Source organism: Phyllostomus hastatus, unplaced genomic scaffold (genome assembly GCF_019186645.2).
Source record: "Phyllostomus hastatus isolate PE091 unplaced genomic scaffold, TTU_PhHast_1.1 phas_scaffold_46, whole genome shotgun sequence".
Lineage (NCBI taxonomy): Eukaryota > Metazoa > Chordata > Mammalia > Chiroptera > Phyllostomidae > Phyllostomus > Phyllostomus hastatus.
Window position 1 is genome coordinate 2,663,126 of NW_025334032.1, and position 19,549 is coordinate 2,682,674.

The 19,549-nt window shown below is 35.0% G+C and overlaps 1 protein-coding gene across 4 annotated transcripts in view; it reads right to left on the reverse strand.

Moving 5' to 3' along the window:
* Positions 1 to 19,549, reverse strand: part of FNDC3A (fibronectin type III domain containing 3A) — a 230,994-nt gene that overhangs the window by 27,530 nt on the left and 183,915 nt on the right. For all 4 annotated transcript variants that reach the window (XM_045821333.1, XM_045821332.1, XM_045821334.1 and 1 more), the window contains 3 exons: positions 15,972 to 16,129; positions 14,072 to 14,131; positions 12,849 to 12,987 (listed from right to left, as the gene is read on the reverse strand). In XM_045821333.1, the coding sequence (XP_045677289.1) occupies positions 12,849 to 12,987; positions 14,072 to 14,131; positions 15,972 to 16,129 (357 nt within the window). The remainder of the gene's footprint in view (positions 1 to 12,848; positions 12,988 to 14,071; positions 14,132 to 15,971; positions 16,130 to 19,549) is intronic.

Here is a 19,549-nt window from a genome sequence, read left to right on the forward strand (position 1 = left end):
AATTAGTACTTTTTTGTAAAAGATTCTGGGATGATCTAATCTAAGGAACCTGTACTGTAGTAGATGTACTCTGTGACTTAGCCCTAGAAAAATGTGCACAGAAAAATACAGAAATATATGTATTATATAACACATAACCCTTTTAAATGCAAGGAAAGAACAAAGCCAAGAGGTTACTCAGGTATCTATCTTTTAAATTAAGCAAAAACTATCTTAACTTTTATAATCCTTTAAAAAAATCAGTTTGCCTTTTATCAAGTTTTACCATCTTTAGGCTGCTAGGATCATGTTTTCATTAAAACTCACCTTACACCTAAAAGTAATATTGTGTAATACACCAAAGAAAAAACTAGGGTGCTAGCCCTGGCTGGTGTGGCTCAGTTGTTTGAGCACTAGCCAAGAACTATAAGGTCACTGGTTCAATTCCCAATCAGGGCACATGCCTGGGTTGAGGGCCAGGTCCCCAGTAGGGGGCACTCAAGAGGCAACCACACATTGAGGTTTCTCTCCTTTTTCCTCCCTCCCTTCTCCTCTCTCTAAAAATAAATAAATAAAATCTTAAACAAACAAACAAACAAAAAAAACCCCTAGGGTGCTGCAATGAACTCCAAGAGGGCATACTGTCTGTATCACTGCTTCTAGACAGACTCAATGTATCTTAAACTGCTAATTCACAAGTCTGTTATAATCTTTAGTCTCCCTTGGCAATTTATTCCAGTATTTAATGACTCAAGATTTTTAACCTTATTTTGGTTTGGATTTTCTTTCTACAATTTCAACCTATTTTCTTTTTATTACCAACTTTGATTCAGAACAAGTGATCATTACTGTCCTATTTGAACACAATTGATTCTAAAGTCTTATCAAAATTAAATCATCTACAGATGATGTATCATGTAATTGTACACTTGAAACATATAATTTTATAAACCAATGTCACCCCAATAGATTTAATTAAAAAATAAAGTGACAAAAATTTCCAAGGGGAAAAAATAATCTTAATTTTTAAATGGATCTCCAGAGAATTTCTATCGTTTTGGGGACTCTATACACTTTTTATATAATATTGCCAACTACTATGTAAATAGTAACCAAGGATTGCGAATTTTCTTTTTAAAAGATTTTATTTATTTTTAGAGAATGGGCAAGAGAGGCAGAGAAACACTAATGTGAGAGACAGACATCAATTGGTTGCCTCTTGTATGCACCTCAATCTGGGACCACTCCCGTAACCCAGACTGGGAATGGAAATGGTGACCTTTCGCTTTGCAGGACAATGCCCAACCAACAGAATCAAACTGGTCAGGGCAAGGATTGTCAAGTTTTTAATAGAATCTTTTATATCATGGAGTTCCAAATTATTGGTTGAACACTAACACAGACCTTGCATTTAAACATTTTTTAAAAATATAATTTTAAACTGGTTAGAATGACCAAAATTTGCTATGTAAGTTATAGGAATATCTCACAGACTGGTACAGCAGTGGCAGGTAAAAGTGATTCTATGGAGAAAGGGGTAGAGGAAGAATCCTTGGGAAACTCAACCTCTTACATAGCAGGGGAAGAGAATCCAAAAGTAGAGAAGTTGCAAGTCTTAGCAGGCAGTGAGTGTTATAAAAACGTATTTCTTCAGAGTAAATGACTCCAGATTGTTTCAGACTAGTTGATAAGGTCTCATATTTACTTTTCCTATTTTTTCTACTTCTTTGTGAGGCTGTTAAAATGTCTACCTTCAATGATCTGTGTGTGACCTATCTCCAGCTATTCTCTGAGTCACGGGGGAAACTATTATGTGTAAAGTGTTTTTATCTTATTTCATTTTAATACTCACATCAATTCATGATCCAACTGTATGAGAGAGGAAAGGAGGCTTTAAAGAGCCCAAGTAAGTTGCCCCACACCATAGTCATCAAGAGTGGAGTGGAACTGAATTTGATCTATGTGACACAAAAACCAGTGTTTCTACCCAGCAGTATTCCAGCAGCTAAGCAGTAAGTAGAGAGTAAATGACCAATTTCAGTCAACTTTTTATCATCACCATGCAATAGCAATTTTAAACAATGTCAGTTAATAAAGTATATCTCTCAATTGCTACTATATACTACTATTCTCATACCATATTAACCCTCATAGTCATGCCTTTAGATTATATGAGGCAGCAAAGTCAAAAAAATCTGATATTTAAGACACTAAGCTAGTTTTCTTCAATTTTAAAATTAAATAACCACAGTTATTATGCTTTTTATGTTCCAGGAATTGTGCTATAGGCTATATAGATGTTATCTTATAATCTCCCTAACAACTTCTGAGGTAGTTATGCACTGCCTAACAATGGGGATATGTTTTGAAAAATGCATTGTTAGGTGATTTTGTCATTGTGCGAACGTCTTAGAATATGCGGACACAAAACTGGATGGGATAGCCTAAGACACACCTAGGCTATAAGTCTGTAAAGGATGTTACTGTATAAAACAACAAGAGATTAAATGAAGCACAAGAGAAAATGATGTAACCAAGAGGCGTTGTAAACATGAGATGTATTTAGGCTGCTGCTGGAATGATGGCACACTTTTGTTGCAAACTTTTCTTTTTAGTATGTAGAAAGAGTACACTCTAAAATAACAATAAAAAGTATAGCATAGTAAATACCTAAATCAGTAACAGTTGTTCATTATCATTATTAAGTATTATGTACAGTACGTAATTGTATGTGCTACACTTTTATACAATTGGCAGTGCAGGTTTGTTTACACCAGGATCACTACAAACATGGATAATGTATTACACTCTGACCTTATGATAGCTAAGGCATCATTAGGAGGTTAAGAATTTTTAGCTCCATTACAATATTATTGGGACCACTGTTGTACATGCAGTCAGTCATTGACCAACATTTCCATAGGTGGCATATAACTTTATATATATTATTCCCTGTATTAGTAATAATATCTATCTATCTCTTTCCCCAATCATGCTGATTACTGTATATGTATACAATTAAAAAATATAGCCTAGAAGGGTGTAAGCCTGGGCAATCCATGTGGGCAACTGAGAGGTATCCCTATCCATCTCCTGTATAAGCCTCTTGAGATATTGTTAAAGAAAGAAATTTCAGAAGTCAAAATTCAACTGTGATTATCATCAGCATAAAGAGGAGTGCCCTAAACAAATCCCAACCAGGGAGATCCAAGATGGCAGAAGAGTAAGTGGAAGCTATACTAGCCTCCTCCTAGAACCAACTGGGAATTCCAACTAAATTGTAGAGAAATCATCCTGAATAACCAACTGAACACTAGCTGGAGAGAAGCCTTATAAGCAAGGATAAACAGAAGAAACAATATCACCACAATGAGAATGGTAGGGAGCGGGGAGAAAGTACAAGAGGGCTGGCTGGATTCCCATGGGCGGTAGCTGAAGTTCTGGAGGGATATATGAGCAGTCAGGGACTTCCCTCTGAGAAGAGTGGGGTCTAAATCCCAAGCTGGACTCCCCAGCCTACAGCACCAGAGCTGGAAAGGAACCCAGGTAACATTCAGCTGTGAAAGGAGCAGGGTTTCTGTCTGCCAGGGAGAGATGCTGGAGACTTAAGAGAGCCTCTTAAAGGGCCAAGGCACAAATTTTTTTTTTGTAGCCACTTACCCTGGGCTCCAGCCAAGGGAGAAGAGAGTGAACTAGAGATGCCTGAGGTGAATCTGGGGTTGGTGGCCCTCGGGAGAGAAGTGAAGGAATAACTGCCAGGATCCCTGTGCTGAGTCATTCCCCATTCTGAGGAAGCCATTTTTCTCAGGCAGAGCACTTCCCTCTAAGTGGCACCAGCCTGATGATACCAAGTGGAGCTTAACGGATTACGGCTTGAGTGCATATCACTAATTAGTTTAACAAACTAAGGTGGATCTCTGGGCTCTACGAGACTTCAGGCAACCCTCCCACAAGCCCAGTGCTGATAAAAGCCAACCTTGCCGTGCAGCCTGATTTTTTTCTGCACACAACCGGCACAGCAGAGGGAGTCACATGCTATAAATTGCTGATAGCTCCAAGAAGGTTGACCAGGGCCAGTCATAAGCAGCAGCTGACAAAGGCCTATACCAGAATCTTAGCATATCTACCTAATACACAGAAACAAATACAAAGAAGCAGTCAAAATGGGAAGACAAAGAAACAGAACCCGAATGAAAAAAAAAAGAGTTCTCGAAAAGAAGAAATAGATGAAATGGAGGCAAGGAATTTATCAGATAGAAAAGTTAGAGTAATGATTATAAGGATATGCAACAGCATGAAAAGACACTATAGAAATCATGAAAAAGGACCAGTCAGAATTATAGAATGCAAAATCTGAAATAAATAATACCCTGGAAGGAATAAACAGTAGTTTAGATGAAGCAGAGATGGAAAGAGTGATTTGGAAGACAAAGTTAAAAAAACCACCTAGGCAGAGCAGAAAAAAGAAAAAGGAATTAAATAAAATGAGGACAGCTTAAGAAACATTTTGGACACCAGTAAGTAGAACAATATGCACATCATGTGAATATCAGAAGGAGAAGAGAGCAAGCAAGGGTTCAAGCCTATTTGAAGAAATAATTCAAAACATCCCTATTCTGGTGAAAGAAAAAAGTCACACAAGCCCAGGAAGCTCAGAGGATCCCAAACAAGCCTACATGGAGACAAATCATAATTAAAATGACAAAAAAATCCTAAAAGTCCTAGGAGAAAAGCAGATAGTTACATACAAAGGAGCACCAATTAGACTGTCATCTAATTTCTTAACAAAACATTTCAGCCAAAGGGAATGGCATTAAATATTCAAGATGATGAAAACCAAGGACCTACAACCAAGGCTACTTTACCCAGCCAGGTTATAATTTAAAATCAAAGGAGAAATAAGGAGCTTCCCAGGCTAGAAAAAGCTAAAGGAGTTTGTTAACATCAAACCAGTACTGCAACAAATATGAAAGGGCTTGCTTTAAAAAGAACAAGAGAGAAAATCCCCAAGGAAATAGACTAAAAATAAAATATCACTAAATATATATCTATCAACAATCACCTTACATGTAAATGGCTAAAATGCTCCAACCAAAAGACACAGGGTAGCTGAATGAATAAGAAAACAAGACCCATATATATGCTACCTCTGAGAGACCCATCTCAGATCAAACGATACACAGACTAAAAGAAAAAGATGGAAAAAATATTTCATGCAAATGGAAATCCAGGACAAAAAGTTGGGGTAGCAGTACTTATATCTGACAAAATAGATTTAAAACAAAGTCTGTAATAAGAGACAAAGAGAGACACTACATATGATAAAGGGAATGATACAACAAGAGGATATAACCCTAGTAAACATTTATGAACCCAACAGAGAAGCACCTAAATATGTGAAGCAAATCTTCATGGACATAAAAAGAGAGACTGACAGAAACACAGTCATAGTTGTGAATTTTAACACAGCACTGACTTCAATGGATTAATCTTCACAGAAAAATAAAAAAGAAGACAGTGGCCTTAAATGACACAGTAGATTAAATGGATTTAATTGATATCTTCAGAGGATTTCACCCCAAAGAAGCTGAATATACATACTTTTCAAGTGCACATGAAATGTTTTCTAGGGCAGTCCACCTGTTAGACAACGAACAAGAAATTTAAGGAGACTGAAATCATGTATCAAGCATCTGCTCTGACTACAATGCTATGAAACTAGAAATCAATCACAAGAATATGGAAAAACATGCAAAGACATGGAAGATAAATAACATGTTATTAAACAATGAATGTGTCCACAATGAGATCAAGAAAGAAATCAAAAGATACCTTGAAACAAATGAGAATGTGAGGACACAACAATCCAAAATCTGTGGGACACTAGGAAGGCACTCCTAAGAGGAAAATTCATAGCAGTAAGGCCTATCTCAAAACATAAGAGAACGCTCAAATGAACATTTGGACTTTACACATAAAGGAACTTAAAAGAGATCAACAAACAAAGCCCAAAGTAGGTAGAAAGAAGGAAATAATAAAGATCAGAGCAGAAGTAAATGAAGAGTCTAAAAAAACAACATCAAAGATCAATGAATCCAAGAGATGGATCTTTGAAAAGTAAACAATATTGACAAATCTTTAACCAGACTCATCAAGAAAAAAAGAGAGAGGACCCCAATAAATAATACCAGAAAAGAAAGAAAAGAAGTAACAACCAACACCAGAGAAATCAAAAGAATAGTAAGATATTACCATGAATAAGTATATGCCAAGATTGGACAACTTGGGGGAAATGGATACATTTCTACAAACATACAATCTTTCAAAACTGAATCAGGAAGAAGCAGAAAACCTGAATAGATTGGTAACAACTAGCAAAATTGAGGAATTAAAAAAATCCCCCAAAACAAAAGCCCTGGACCAGATGCCTTCAAAGGTGAATTTTACCAAATATTCTGAGATGAGCTAACACCTCTCCTCCTCAAACTATTTCATCAAGTTCAAGAGGAGGGAAGGTGCTCAAACTCATTTTCCAAGGCCACCATTATCCTTATTCCAAAATCAGATAAAGACAGTACAAAGAAAGCAAATCATAGAACTATAAGCCTGATGAACTTAGATACTAAATCCTCAACAGAATATTAGCAAACCTAATATACCAATGCATGAACAAGCTCATCTACTACCACGATCAAGTGGGATATATTCTGGGAATGCAAGGTTAGCACAACATTCACAAATTGATAAATGTGATTCATCAAATAAACAAAATGAAGGATAAAAACCATATGATCATATCAACAGATGCAGAAAAAGCATTTGATAAAATCCAGCACCCATTTATGATAAAAATCCACAGCAAATTGGGATTAGAGGGAACATACCTAAACATAACAAAGGCTACATATAACAAACATACTGCCAGCGTCATACTCAATGGGCAAAAACTGCACGTGTTCCCCTTAAGATCAAGAACAAGACAGGGATGTCTGCTTTCACCTCTCTTATTCTACATAGTACTACAAGTCCTAGACATAGCAATCAGATAAGAAGAAATAAAAGGCATCCAAATTAAAAAGGAAGAAGTACAACTGTCATTGTTTGCAGATGACATGATGCTATACAGAGAGAATTCCAAAACTTCCACCAAGAAACTACCAGAACTGGTAAATGAATTCGGCAATGTAGCTGGACACAAAATTAATATCCAGAATCAGCTGCATTTTTATATGCCAATAATTAACAGAAAGGAAAATTAAGAAAACAATCTCATTCACAACTGCTACAAAGAGAAGAAAATACCTAGGAATAAACCTAATCCAAGATGTAAAACACTGGTACATGGAAAATTATAGGATGTGAGAAAGAAACTGAAGAGGGACAAGATAAGTGGAAGCACATACTGTGTTCATGTATAGGAGGAATTAACATTATTAAAATATTCATATTTCCCAAACCAATCTATAAATTCAATGCAATTCCTTCGTGATGTAGAGTCGTGCAAGTTCTTTATATATTTTGGAGCTCAAACTCTTGTCTGAGGTATCATTGGCAAATGTTTTCCCATATTGTTGGTTCCCTTTACATTTTGCTGATGTTTTCTTTAGCCATGCAGAAGCTTTTTATGTTGATGAAGTCCCATTTGTTTATTCTTTCCTTTATTAACCCTTGCTCTAGGGGACATATCAGTGAAGTACTACTGCGTGGGATATCTGAGATTTTCCCGCCTATGTTCTCTGGAAGGACTTTTCTGGTTTTATGACTTATATTTAAGTCTTTTATCCATCTAGAATTTATTTTTGTGTAGGGTGTAAGTTGGTGGTCAAGTTTCATTTTCTTGCATGTAACTGTCTGGATCTTCCAATGCCATTGTTTAAGAAGCTTTTTTTACTCCATTATGCTTGTGTCCCCTTGGGCAAACAGTAATTGACCACAGAGACATAGGTTTATTTTTGGGCTCTCTATTCTGTTCTCTTGGTCTATGTGTCTGATCTTATGCTAGTACCAGACTGTTTTGATTACTGTGGCCTTGTAATACAGTTTGATATCAGGTATTGCAATTCTTCCTACTTTGTTCTTCTTTCTCCAAATTGTTCAGGGTCATTTATGGGTCCATATAAATTTTTGAGATGTCTGTTCTATATCTGTGAAATATGTCATTGGTATTTTAATAGGAATTGCATTGAATCTATAAATTGCTTTGGGTAGTAAGGACATTTTGACGATGTTAATTCTTCCAATCTACGAACACAGTATATACTTCCATTTGTTTGTGCCTTCCTTAATTTCTTTCTTCAGTGTTGTATAGTTTTCTGAGTACAGGTCTTTTACCTCTTTGGTTAGGTTTATTCCTAGGTACTTTATTTTTCTTGTTGTTCTATCAAATGGGATTTTCCCCTTGACTTCTGTTTCTGATATTTCATTGTTGATGTAAAAAATGCCTTCAAGTTCTAAATATTGACTTTGTATCCTGGTGTTTTGCCAAATTCACTTATTAGGTTGAACAGTTTTTTGGTGGAGTCTATGGGTTTTCTATGTACACTATCATGCCATCTGCAAACAAGGACAGTTGTACTTCATCTGTTCCAGTCTGGATGCCTTTTATTTCTTTTTCTTGTCTGATTGCTATGACCAGGACTTCTACTATTATGTTAAATAGAAGTGGTGACAGTGGATATCTTTGTCTTGTTACTGATCTTAGTGGGAAAGCTTTTAGTTTTTGCTCATTGAGTATACTGTTGGCTGTAGGTTTCTTGTATATAGCCTTTATTATGTTGAGGTATGCTCCCTCTACTTGCACTTTGTTGACAGTTTTTATCATAAATGTGTGCTGTACCTTATCAGATGCTTTCTCTGCATTTATTGATATGATGTGATTTTTTTCTTTTCCTTTTGTTTATGTGATGTATTACATTTATTGATTTGAGAATATTATACTGTCCTTGCATCCTTGGCAAGAATCCAATTAAAAAATGGGCAAAGGACCCGAACAGACACTTCTCCAAGGAGAACATACAAAGGGACCAGAGACATATGAAAGGATGGTGAACATCACTAGCAATTAGAGAGATACAAATTACAACCCCAATGAGATACCACTTCACACCGGTTGGAATGGCCATCATAAACTAACAAACAGTAAGTGCTGGCAAGGTTGTGGAGAAAAGGGAATCCTAGTACAGCGTTGGTGGGCATGCAGACTGGTGCAGTCATTGTGGACAACAGTATCGAACTCCCTGAAAAAAACTAAAAATGGAATTGCCTTTTGACTTAGCAATTCCACTGCTGGGATTATACCCTAAGAATCCTGGAACACTTATTCAAAAGAACCTATGCTACCCAATGTTTATAGCAGCACAGTTTACAATAGCCAAGTGTTGGCAAGAGCCTAAGTGCCCATCAGTAAATGAGTGGATCAAGTAACTGTGGTACATTTACACCATGGAATACTATACACCAGAAAGAAAGGAGCTCCTACCCTTGGTGACAGAATGGATGGAACTGGAGAGCATCATGCTAAGTGAAATAAGCTAGGTGGTGAAAGACAAATATTATATGACCTCACCTCTAGGTGGAACCTAATCAACAAAAGAAACAAGTGGGCAAAATAGAATCAGAGACATGGAAATAAGCAACAAACTGAAAGTAACCAGAGAGGAGTGGTGAGGGGGGTAACAGGGGAAAGAAGGGGAAGTGTTGACAAGGAACATGTATAAAAGACCCATGGACAAAGACAATGGGGGGGGGACTGAATGTGGGAGGTGGTGATGGCTAGGGCGGAGGAGAGTAATGGGGGGAAAATGAGGACAACTGTAATAGAATAACAATAGAAGGAAGGAAGGAAGGAAATAATTTAGTGCAATTCTATAAGATTCCAATGACATATTTCATACCACTAGAACAAGTATTTCAAAAATTTATATGGAAGGAAAAAAGGAAGGAAGGAAATAAACTTAGTGCAATTCCTATAAGATTCCAATGACATATTTCACACCACCAGAACAAGTATTTCAAACATTTATACGGAACTAAAACAGGCCCTGCATAGCAGCAGCGATCCTGAGAAAGAACAGCATTGCTGGAATCATACTACCTAGTATAACTATAGTACGAGGCCACAGTATTCAAAACAGCATGGTACTGGCATAAAAACAGACACATAGACCAATGGGACTATATGGTACTGGTAGAAAAACAAACAAGTAAATAAATGGAACAGAAATAAATCTCCACCTTTATAGTTATATAATATTCGACAGAGGAAGCAAGCATATACACTGGGATAAAGACAGTTGATTAAATAAATGGTGTTGGGAAAACTGGACAGATATGTGTAGAAAAATGAAACCTTCTTACACCACACACAAAAATAAATTCAAAATGAATCAAAGACTTAAATGTTAGACTCTAACCATAAATATTCTAGAGTAAAACATAGGCAGTAGTATCTTGGACATTGCTTGTAACAACAATTTATTGGATATATTTCCCCAGGCAAGGGAAACAACAGAAAAAATGAACAAATGGCAGTTATAAAACTGAAAAGTTTTTGCATACCAAAGGAAATCATCAACAAAATAAACAATTAACCCACAGAATGGGAGAACATATTTGCTGATACATCTGATAAGGGGTTAGCATCCAAAATTTACAAAGTACTTACGAAACTCAATACCAACCCCCCCCAACACCCCCACCCCCACAACTCAATTAAAAAATAGGCAAAGGACTAGAATAGACACTTCTCCAAAGAGGACACACAGATGGCCAATAGACATATAAAAAGATACTCAATGTCACTAATCATCAAGAGAAATGCAAATTAAAACCACAATGAGATACCATCTCACACCTGTCAGAATGGATATCATGAACAGATCAACAAACAACAAGTGCTGGTTAGCACGTGGAAAAAGAGGAACCTTCAGGCACTGTTGGTGGAAATGCAGATTGGTACAGCAGTATGGAAAGCTGCTGTGGAAAGCAGTATGGAGATACCTCAAAAAATTAAAAACGGATCTGCCTTTTGACCCAGTGATCCCACTTCTGGGAGTATACCCAAAGGAACCCAAAACACTCATTTGAAAGTACATAAGCATCCCTATGTTCACTGCAGCATTATTTACAATTGCCAAGACATGGAAGTGGCCCAAGTGTTCATGAATAGAATAGTGGCTAAAACAACTATGGGACATTTACACAGTGGAATACTACTAGGCTGTAAAAAAACAAGTCAGTTTTACCTTTTGCCTCAGTATAAATGGACCTGGAGAAAATTATGCTAAGTGAAGTAAGCCAGTTAGAGAAAGACAAATACCACGTGATTTCACTCATATGTGGAATCTAATGAACTAGCTGAACTAACAAGGAATATGGGGACAGACTCATGGATGGAGAGCAGGATAATAGATGGCTGGTGTGGGAGGTTAGAGGGACTAAACAAAAATTAAAAAGGAGACATAGAAAACAGTGTGATAATTGCTCGGGGGGGGGGGGTGTCATGGGACTAAATGGTAATTGAAAAAAAAAAAAAAACCATAAAATTAATTTACAAAAAAAAGAGAAAGAAATCCCAACCAGTTTGAAGGGCACTGGGCTGCTACCCCACTGCCCTACCAAAACAAAGGGCTTTAGCATATTTATAGATAAAATGCTTCTCTGACACAAAATAAAAGGAATCATTTTGTTAATATGTACATACTTGTTTGATTTACATGTGCTAAAAGAAGTTTTTAACTACCTACATCATCTAATATCCCCAAAAGAACTGGGGACTAATGAACTCTAAACTAGCAAGCTCCAAATATTCAAAAGCTTTTGCAAAGAATCTAGTCCATAGTTTTGCTCTTGAGATAAAATGAGATGATTAAATCAAGATAAGCAATTATTTTCTCACTGCAAACCAATGGCTGCTAACAGCAGCGGTACTCCCTTTCAAGGAATGTTTTGAAATTTTGTGGGAGGTGTTTCTGATCATCACAATAATGGCAGGGGTGGGGGAGCTGATGAGTAGAGGATAAGAATCAAGATATTAATGGTCCTGCAGAGAAGTATGGGACATTCAGTACAGTAACTGTTCTCTCCCTATAGCATGGACTTTTTGTTGTCTTAGTGTATATCCAAGTAGATGAAATATTTGTTTATAATTATGGATGAACCTAATCCATTTCACAAAGTATTTTTTGTAGAGTTCTAACAGTTACCAATTTTCCCCAAATGCAATTACTATGCAATTTGGGAAAAACTGTACTTTTGCTCAGAAATTTCCCAAGACCTATATATTATGTCAGAAAATCATGTCACCCATGACAATATTTTCTGTGGTGTTTAAATTACCAATTCTACCTACAGTGTCTGTTCACTTCACCATATCTTGTGTAGGTAGGTCCAAACATTTACATATTGACACACATATTATTCAATTGAAAATAATTTTACTCCTCCTTTAGGGTATCATATTGATATTTTAATTTTTAGTTTTTCATACTGGTATTTTTAAAGCTATGAGTCTACTTACATCAATCTCATTTAGAATAAAATTCAGAATGAATTTAGTCTTATAAAGGTGTCATTATAAAATATTTTAAAAAGGAGTGAACTTGAGAATTACTGTTGTGACACTCAAAAGTTATCACATGTCCAGTATAATATGAAGTCTTAATTATAAATCAGCCTTTTTTCCTATATTTCCTATATTCCTATATGAGTGTTTTTTTAAGATATAAGAAACAAATGCTTTCATATATGTAAAGAGCAAGAGAAAATTAACTTAAAGCACTTTTTGTCTCCCAAACTAACTGAAATTTAATTCTATGGGGTGGGGGAGGAAATCCATGTCCAGTTGGAAATACTCCACAGAATATCCTTACCTTCCATTGCAAAGTGAGTGAATTTTTGGTCCGATTGGCTATCCTTGGTGGATTAGGTATGTCAGGTTCACAGCTCAAGGTGGTAAAGCTTTCAGTTTCTGAAGCAGTTCCCTTTATAGAATTGTATTCTGCCTGGACTCTATGGCAATAAAATAAATAGTTTTATCCTGCAGAATCATTGTATCTGGCCTTTTAACAGCATCACCTTTAAGTACCTGCAAGTTATTACGTTGCTCTCTAAATATTCTATGCCTATTAGAAGGGTGGTCCTTAAAAAGAAAAGAAGGACAGACCAGTGGCATTCATCTTTTTTCGACTGCAACCGAAAGTAAAAAAATACATTCTAAATTGTGACATAACTGTGTCTGTGCATTATATATTTACATACAGGCACACAAACACTACTGCATGCGCATGTGTGTAACAAGTATGCTGAAAAAATATCATTAACTAGAGTAATATACTCCATTTCTATTCCATTTAATTATATTTAATTTTTAAAAATGCTGAATATAACCTACAAAATTAATTACACGATTCAATAATGGTTGCAATCCACAGTTTGAAAAATACTATTTTGAATAATACACTAGGGTTCATCTATAGGAGTATAATTGAAAATTCATTTAATACATTAATAGAAATAATACTAATCACAAATGTTCTTTTCAAAATGGAGGTGACTAACTAAATGCATTATACTCAGTACCAACCAAAGATGTCTCTAGGGTCTAAAAACCTTGGTAAATTACAATGGAATTTACAATGCATTACAATGCACAATAAAGCAATATCTAAATTATTCCCAATTAGGTGTGAAATTCTATTAGCTTTAATACCCCAAACTTGTTCTAAAACAAAATGGAGTAAAAATATATAAGTATAAGCCAAATATTATTTATGATTGTTTTATAAAAATTTCAAAAGCTGGGACCATTTTCTAGCACTAAATTGGATATTGTAGACATATCATACATATTAGCTATACTTTCATTCCAATCTCTAGGTCCTACAAACAGGCTAATTAACCCTTAAATGTAACATCTGAGTTAAAATGTTTTACTTTTTCTGAAAAGTGTTGATAATTGTACCAAAAGAAAAACCCAAGTTCATGTTTTTAATATAAAGGTAATATTAAAATTGTATTCTAGACTTAAGAAAATGATTAAAAATAAAACTACTTATGGCATATCATAGAAAAGCAACACGTAGGAGTTCCTTACTTTGCATGGTATTCAGTGGCTGGTTTGAGATCATTTAAAGTGACACCTGTTTCTTCTCCTCTGGGTGGGGGGGAAAAGATAGTATTTCACTGCCTGATAAATAAAGCATTTCTGGAGGATATGCATCATGTGCCTTATTTAAGAAATTATATTGCTTCTTACTTTACAAACTGTGGCCATATTCAAATTCTGTTAATGGCATTTGTGTAATTAGGATATGTGACAAACTTAAGTATTACCTGCATACCACTTTAAAACAAGTAAGTATGGTAAGCAAATCAAGAACTATTTTATATTATTTAAAAATCCATTTTCCACATATTTGAAATGCAAAATAATACAATACTGAAATCAAAACTACTAAATTTTTACAAGAAGTCTGCCAAACTCTAGCGTTTTATTAGAATACAACATGGAACTTTATTTAAAATGTTAGTTTAATGAACAGATAAGAAAAAACAGTAACCATAATTTAAAGTAAAGCATTTCCCACGGCCACTATTACGTTTTAAAATACAACAGGGCTCATCTTCTTAAAATAATCATTTCATACAATTGGTATGTAGCCAACAAACCAGGCTTTTTCTATTTCTTTTTTAATAATCACTGTTCTCTCTTTCATTTCCTTCATCCAAGTTTCTCTCCTCTCCTCTTTATGGACTTCCGCAATCCCCTCTCTCTGCCCTCCCAGATTACCAGCTACCCCGTTTCTCAAATCAAAGCCAGTAAATATTATGAGAAAGAAAACATGTCTCATTGGTAAAAATACACTTTAATCAATTGGGCAGTTGCAGTAGCATCCTCAGAGAGACCTTAATTAGTGTATAGTAAAGGAAGTGACTAATGTCTGTCTCATGCTCTCTGGTCAGGTTGCAAATGGAGATAAACCTTTTTAACATGCAACCATAGCTAATTAGAATCGACCCTTAGCACACAAAATTTTATGTTGATGTCCTTCATCCCAGACTTACCCCTTAGGTAGGTTTGTCTCTTTAAAAAAAAATGAATAAACACAAGGAAGTCTCCATAGAGATAAGGAGACAGGACCTTTTTATAACCTTATGTTACTAGATGACAGTCACTGGGGTAGTTTTACTTTCCTTTCTTCCCTATAGTAGCTATTTTTTTTTTTTTTGAAAAAAGATAGCAAGAAGGTTGATGTATCCAGTGTTCTTTGTTAATTACAATCATTTGAATGATCAAGCACCCTCGTTTACAATCTTCCTGGTGCTCACATTATAACTAATAATCAACTTTCCTCTTTATTTTTTTCATTAGAAGAAGCAATGTCTACATAAGGACAGCAAAATAATTTATTTTATGAATGTCAATCATAATGTCACGACTTTAGCCACTGACTCTTTCTAAGGCTACTTGGCATATAATAAACACATTCTGAACCACGGAAAGAGAGCTATGATAGGTTTTCAAAATATGATTATTAACAAACCAACAGACAAATGAGGAATAATGGTACTAAATTCATTTCACAGTAGGATATGAGCTTTTACAACATATAAGAATTAACTCTAGTTCTTCAGAGGAGCACTACCATATTTCACATGCTCATAGTTTAAGAACTCCATTTTTGGTCCTGGTTTCTACATAATACAATTTATATTTATGCCTCAGGAATATGTGAATAGTAAAATATCTGTTAGGGGGCCTACTGAAAAATGAAAGCTGAATGTGGCCAATGAAAGCAATTATTCCAAGAGTATGTAGACAGAAATGTATTACAGCTGGCATTTGGACTATTTACATTGAAATCACTATCACTGGTCAATTATAGGTTCAAAACAAAAGCATGAAGAGAGAAAAGAATAAAATCAGTATTAAGCTTTTTATGACAAACCATTAACTTAATAATGGGAAGGAGTAAAACATAACAAATACCTACATATACACACTTTTATATTTCCCATCTTTTCCAGTACTTGAGACGAGAATTTCATAACCATAGAGCTCTGGTACAGTAGTCTCATCTTTTTCACCATTAATGAAGCTGGAGGGAGGTGACCAGGTAAGTACTACTGACCTTGCCTGGATGTCTGAGGCCTGCAGGAACATAGTATTTAAAAGCTCTATGAAAAAAACTGTAATGTGCACAATGAACAGTGAAAAATCTAAGAGGGTTTCAAGAGTAAATAAAATATATCTCTATCTACTTATTTCAATGAGTCACAAATAGAAACTTGTCCATTTGCAGATGAAATATGATTTGTTCTGAATGGGCAGATGGGTTAAAAAAATTTAAAGACCACTTGGACCATTCAAAACTATTAGTGTAAACAACATATACAGATACATTCAAAAGAAAGAATGAAAGAAAAAACCCCACTTGTAAGATCTGAAAGGGTTCATTTCCTCAAGTTATAAAGTGTCTTACAATAAGAAAAAGACGAGAATCTCATGAAAAAAATGAGGAAAGGATATGGACTGTGAGTATATAAATATAAATTTAAACAAGATACCACTTTTTATCCCCCCACATGTGAGATATATAATAGCATTATACTCTATGGAAAAAGGAGCAGATTCAAAAAGGTTAAGTGGCTTGTCCCAGGTAACTCAACCCCTGAGTATAATAAGCTGAGGCTGAGACTAGCACAATGTTCTCTCTCACACACTACGCTTGAGTCATATTATTGAGTAGCTGCTCTTTAATTTTTGGTTGGTTCCTCAATTACCATGTTTCAGTTCTTCTTAAATGAGGGTTAATGTTTGCAATACTGTCCCCACACTTCCCCACTGTTCACAGTGCACAGTGCCCAACCACTACTTTTTCTTTACATTTCAATTCAATCATCCCTAGGGAACTGCTTTAACATCCCTCGGCAAAGTCCACCTATATTATATATCCTATAGCACTGTACTTTTTTTCTGACACTTCACAGATAAAGCTTTACATGTATTATTCCCTGATACTTACTCCACACTAACTTAAGTTCTGAAGGCAAAGGCCATGCCTGCTCTTTGCGTTCTATTCTATCTCCAGCTTCTATCACAGTATCTGGCATTCTGTCACATATTTATGGAATAATCAGGTGAATGAATATATTTAATTTGGTACTCTAAATGAACTACAGCATGCAAAAACCACACAAAGCCAATTAAAAACCCTCACCTAGACTTCACGGCTCGCATAAATTTAGTAAAAAAGGCATAGCTACTCAAACTGTAAAACAAACAAAAATAAAAAACCCCTAAAAAACAAAGCAAAACAAAGCCATAAGCATTATTACTTTATGTTTAAGATGCAGAGGTATTGTTTTATTAAATTACCTCTTCCTCATTATATTGAGCAAGAAATTCTTTTGAAAAATTGTTTTAAGCTTTATATGCCTAAAAATTTAACTTTTAATATCATATAGTGTAACAAGTAAACGCTGCTAGCATTAACTATCATTCAAACAATTCTATTAAGGCTATCAAATTCCTTTTTACATTTCCATATACATTTGGATATACATAAAACTTCAAAGGATAATGCCTAAATTTCAATCCCAACTTACTAAACCTATTCTTTCCTAATCTGTAAAATAGGGAAAACTGGTTCTGAGGGTTGTTGCAGAAATGAAAGAAAGTAATGCATTTATGAATTCAAAGTGTTTTGGACAGATTCTGACACTAGGAAAGTTGTACTAGCTATTATTATGAAATAATTCTGTATATGTTTGCATTAATTTACATGTATAGAAGGAATTAGAAATAAAATAAAACTAAAGCATCCAAATCTATTATTTAAGATGGTCAGAAGAAACAGGACCATAGTAGCCTATTAGATTAGTGAATATCTTACTAAAATGGGGTAAAATGAACAAGTAACCCTGTGTGGAAGTGTTAAGAGCAACAACTTTTCTAATCTGTTCTTGTGCAAAAATTACAGCAAGTAGTTTTTAGATAACTTAGCACAAAATATTTTACCAAGGGCTTTTTTTGGGGGGACGCAGAGCTTTTTCTTTTGGAAACCAGAAGTAGTTTTATCAGCGTTTAATAAATGGCCTTATTGTGGCTGAAAAAGTCTTACTGTCTACTTCTTTCCATCTTGTACTACTTTGCCCTACATTTTACTATGCTCCAGTGATGATTCTTTCTATCTAAGAAACTTGTGATTATTTCCGCTCTCCCATTCCTATTCCTTTCACCTTTTGTGCCTTTTCTAACTCTTCAGAGGCTCAGAGAAAGGTTTCCTGATTGCTGTATTTAAAAGGGGATAACTCCCCTTTCCTTAGTAACTCATCATACCGTCCTATTTCTGTAATAGCACTTTTTATGACCACGCACAATTTGCATATTTGTTTTTTATTGATTGTGTACAGTAAGGGCCAAATATATATTTTGATTGGTTGTCATGATCTATGTAGCTTCAAAGAAAAATGTAATGACATAGAAAGATTGCTAAGGCATTACACAGTAAGTGAAAAAAATTTGCCATAGTGCAGTAGGGTACAGTATAACTCTTTTTTCATAGGGGTTAAAGAAAAAAATTTATATTTTGCTGGACACATACAAATGAACTGAAACAGGACTAGAAAGAATCCTAAACTGCTGGGCATGATTAAATTGGAGGAGTGGGTAAAAGATATATGTTTTTACTCTGTATTTATGTGTTATTTACATAGTTTACCATATTAATGATAAAATATCTGGATTCAATCAGTCACTGGCACTTCTTTAGCTGCTTTTAAACTGAAGTGAAGTTATAACTCTTATAAAAAGCAGAGAGAGACTAATAGTCTGAATTAGTCTAATTCAGTCTATTAGTCAAATATTACTACTGTGATATTTGATTTCTCCTTCTATTCTTATTCTAATTTTCTCTAATGCTTTTCTTCATAAGGCTGTAATCACAGTGTCCAAATACTGGGTTGGCCAAAAAGTTCATTTGATTTTTTCCAAAAGATGGCTCAAGTAGCACTTAGTTGTCTTTAACTTCATTTGAAACAATTTTTTCAGATTGTATTGTGACAGCTTCGTGTCAGTGTGCATTAAAAAAAAAGTCAAAATTGGTGAATTTTTGTATAGCCATTTTAATACTGAAGATGGAAGAAAATACACATTTTCAGCATATTATGCATTATTATTGTAAGAAAGGTAAAAATGTAAAAAAAAAGATTTGTGCAGTGTATAGAGAAAGTGCTGTGACTGGCTGAATGTGTTAAAAGTGGTTTGTGATGTTTTGTGCTGATTTATTGCTGGATGATGTTCTATAGTTGGGCAGACCAGTTGAACTTGATAACGATCAAACTGAGACATTAACTGAGAAATATGGGAGACAGCTGACATACTCAAAATATCCAGATCAATAAAGTTATTGGTGAAAATGAAAAATATGTCTTCTATTTTACAGAAAGAACTAAATAGACTTTTTGGCCAACCCAATAGTTTGATCCCCAGCATTTTTCCCTACAAAAGCATTGTTGCAAATCAAAACTGTATTTTTAAGTGGCTATATCATTCTGTCCAGTAAAAACA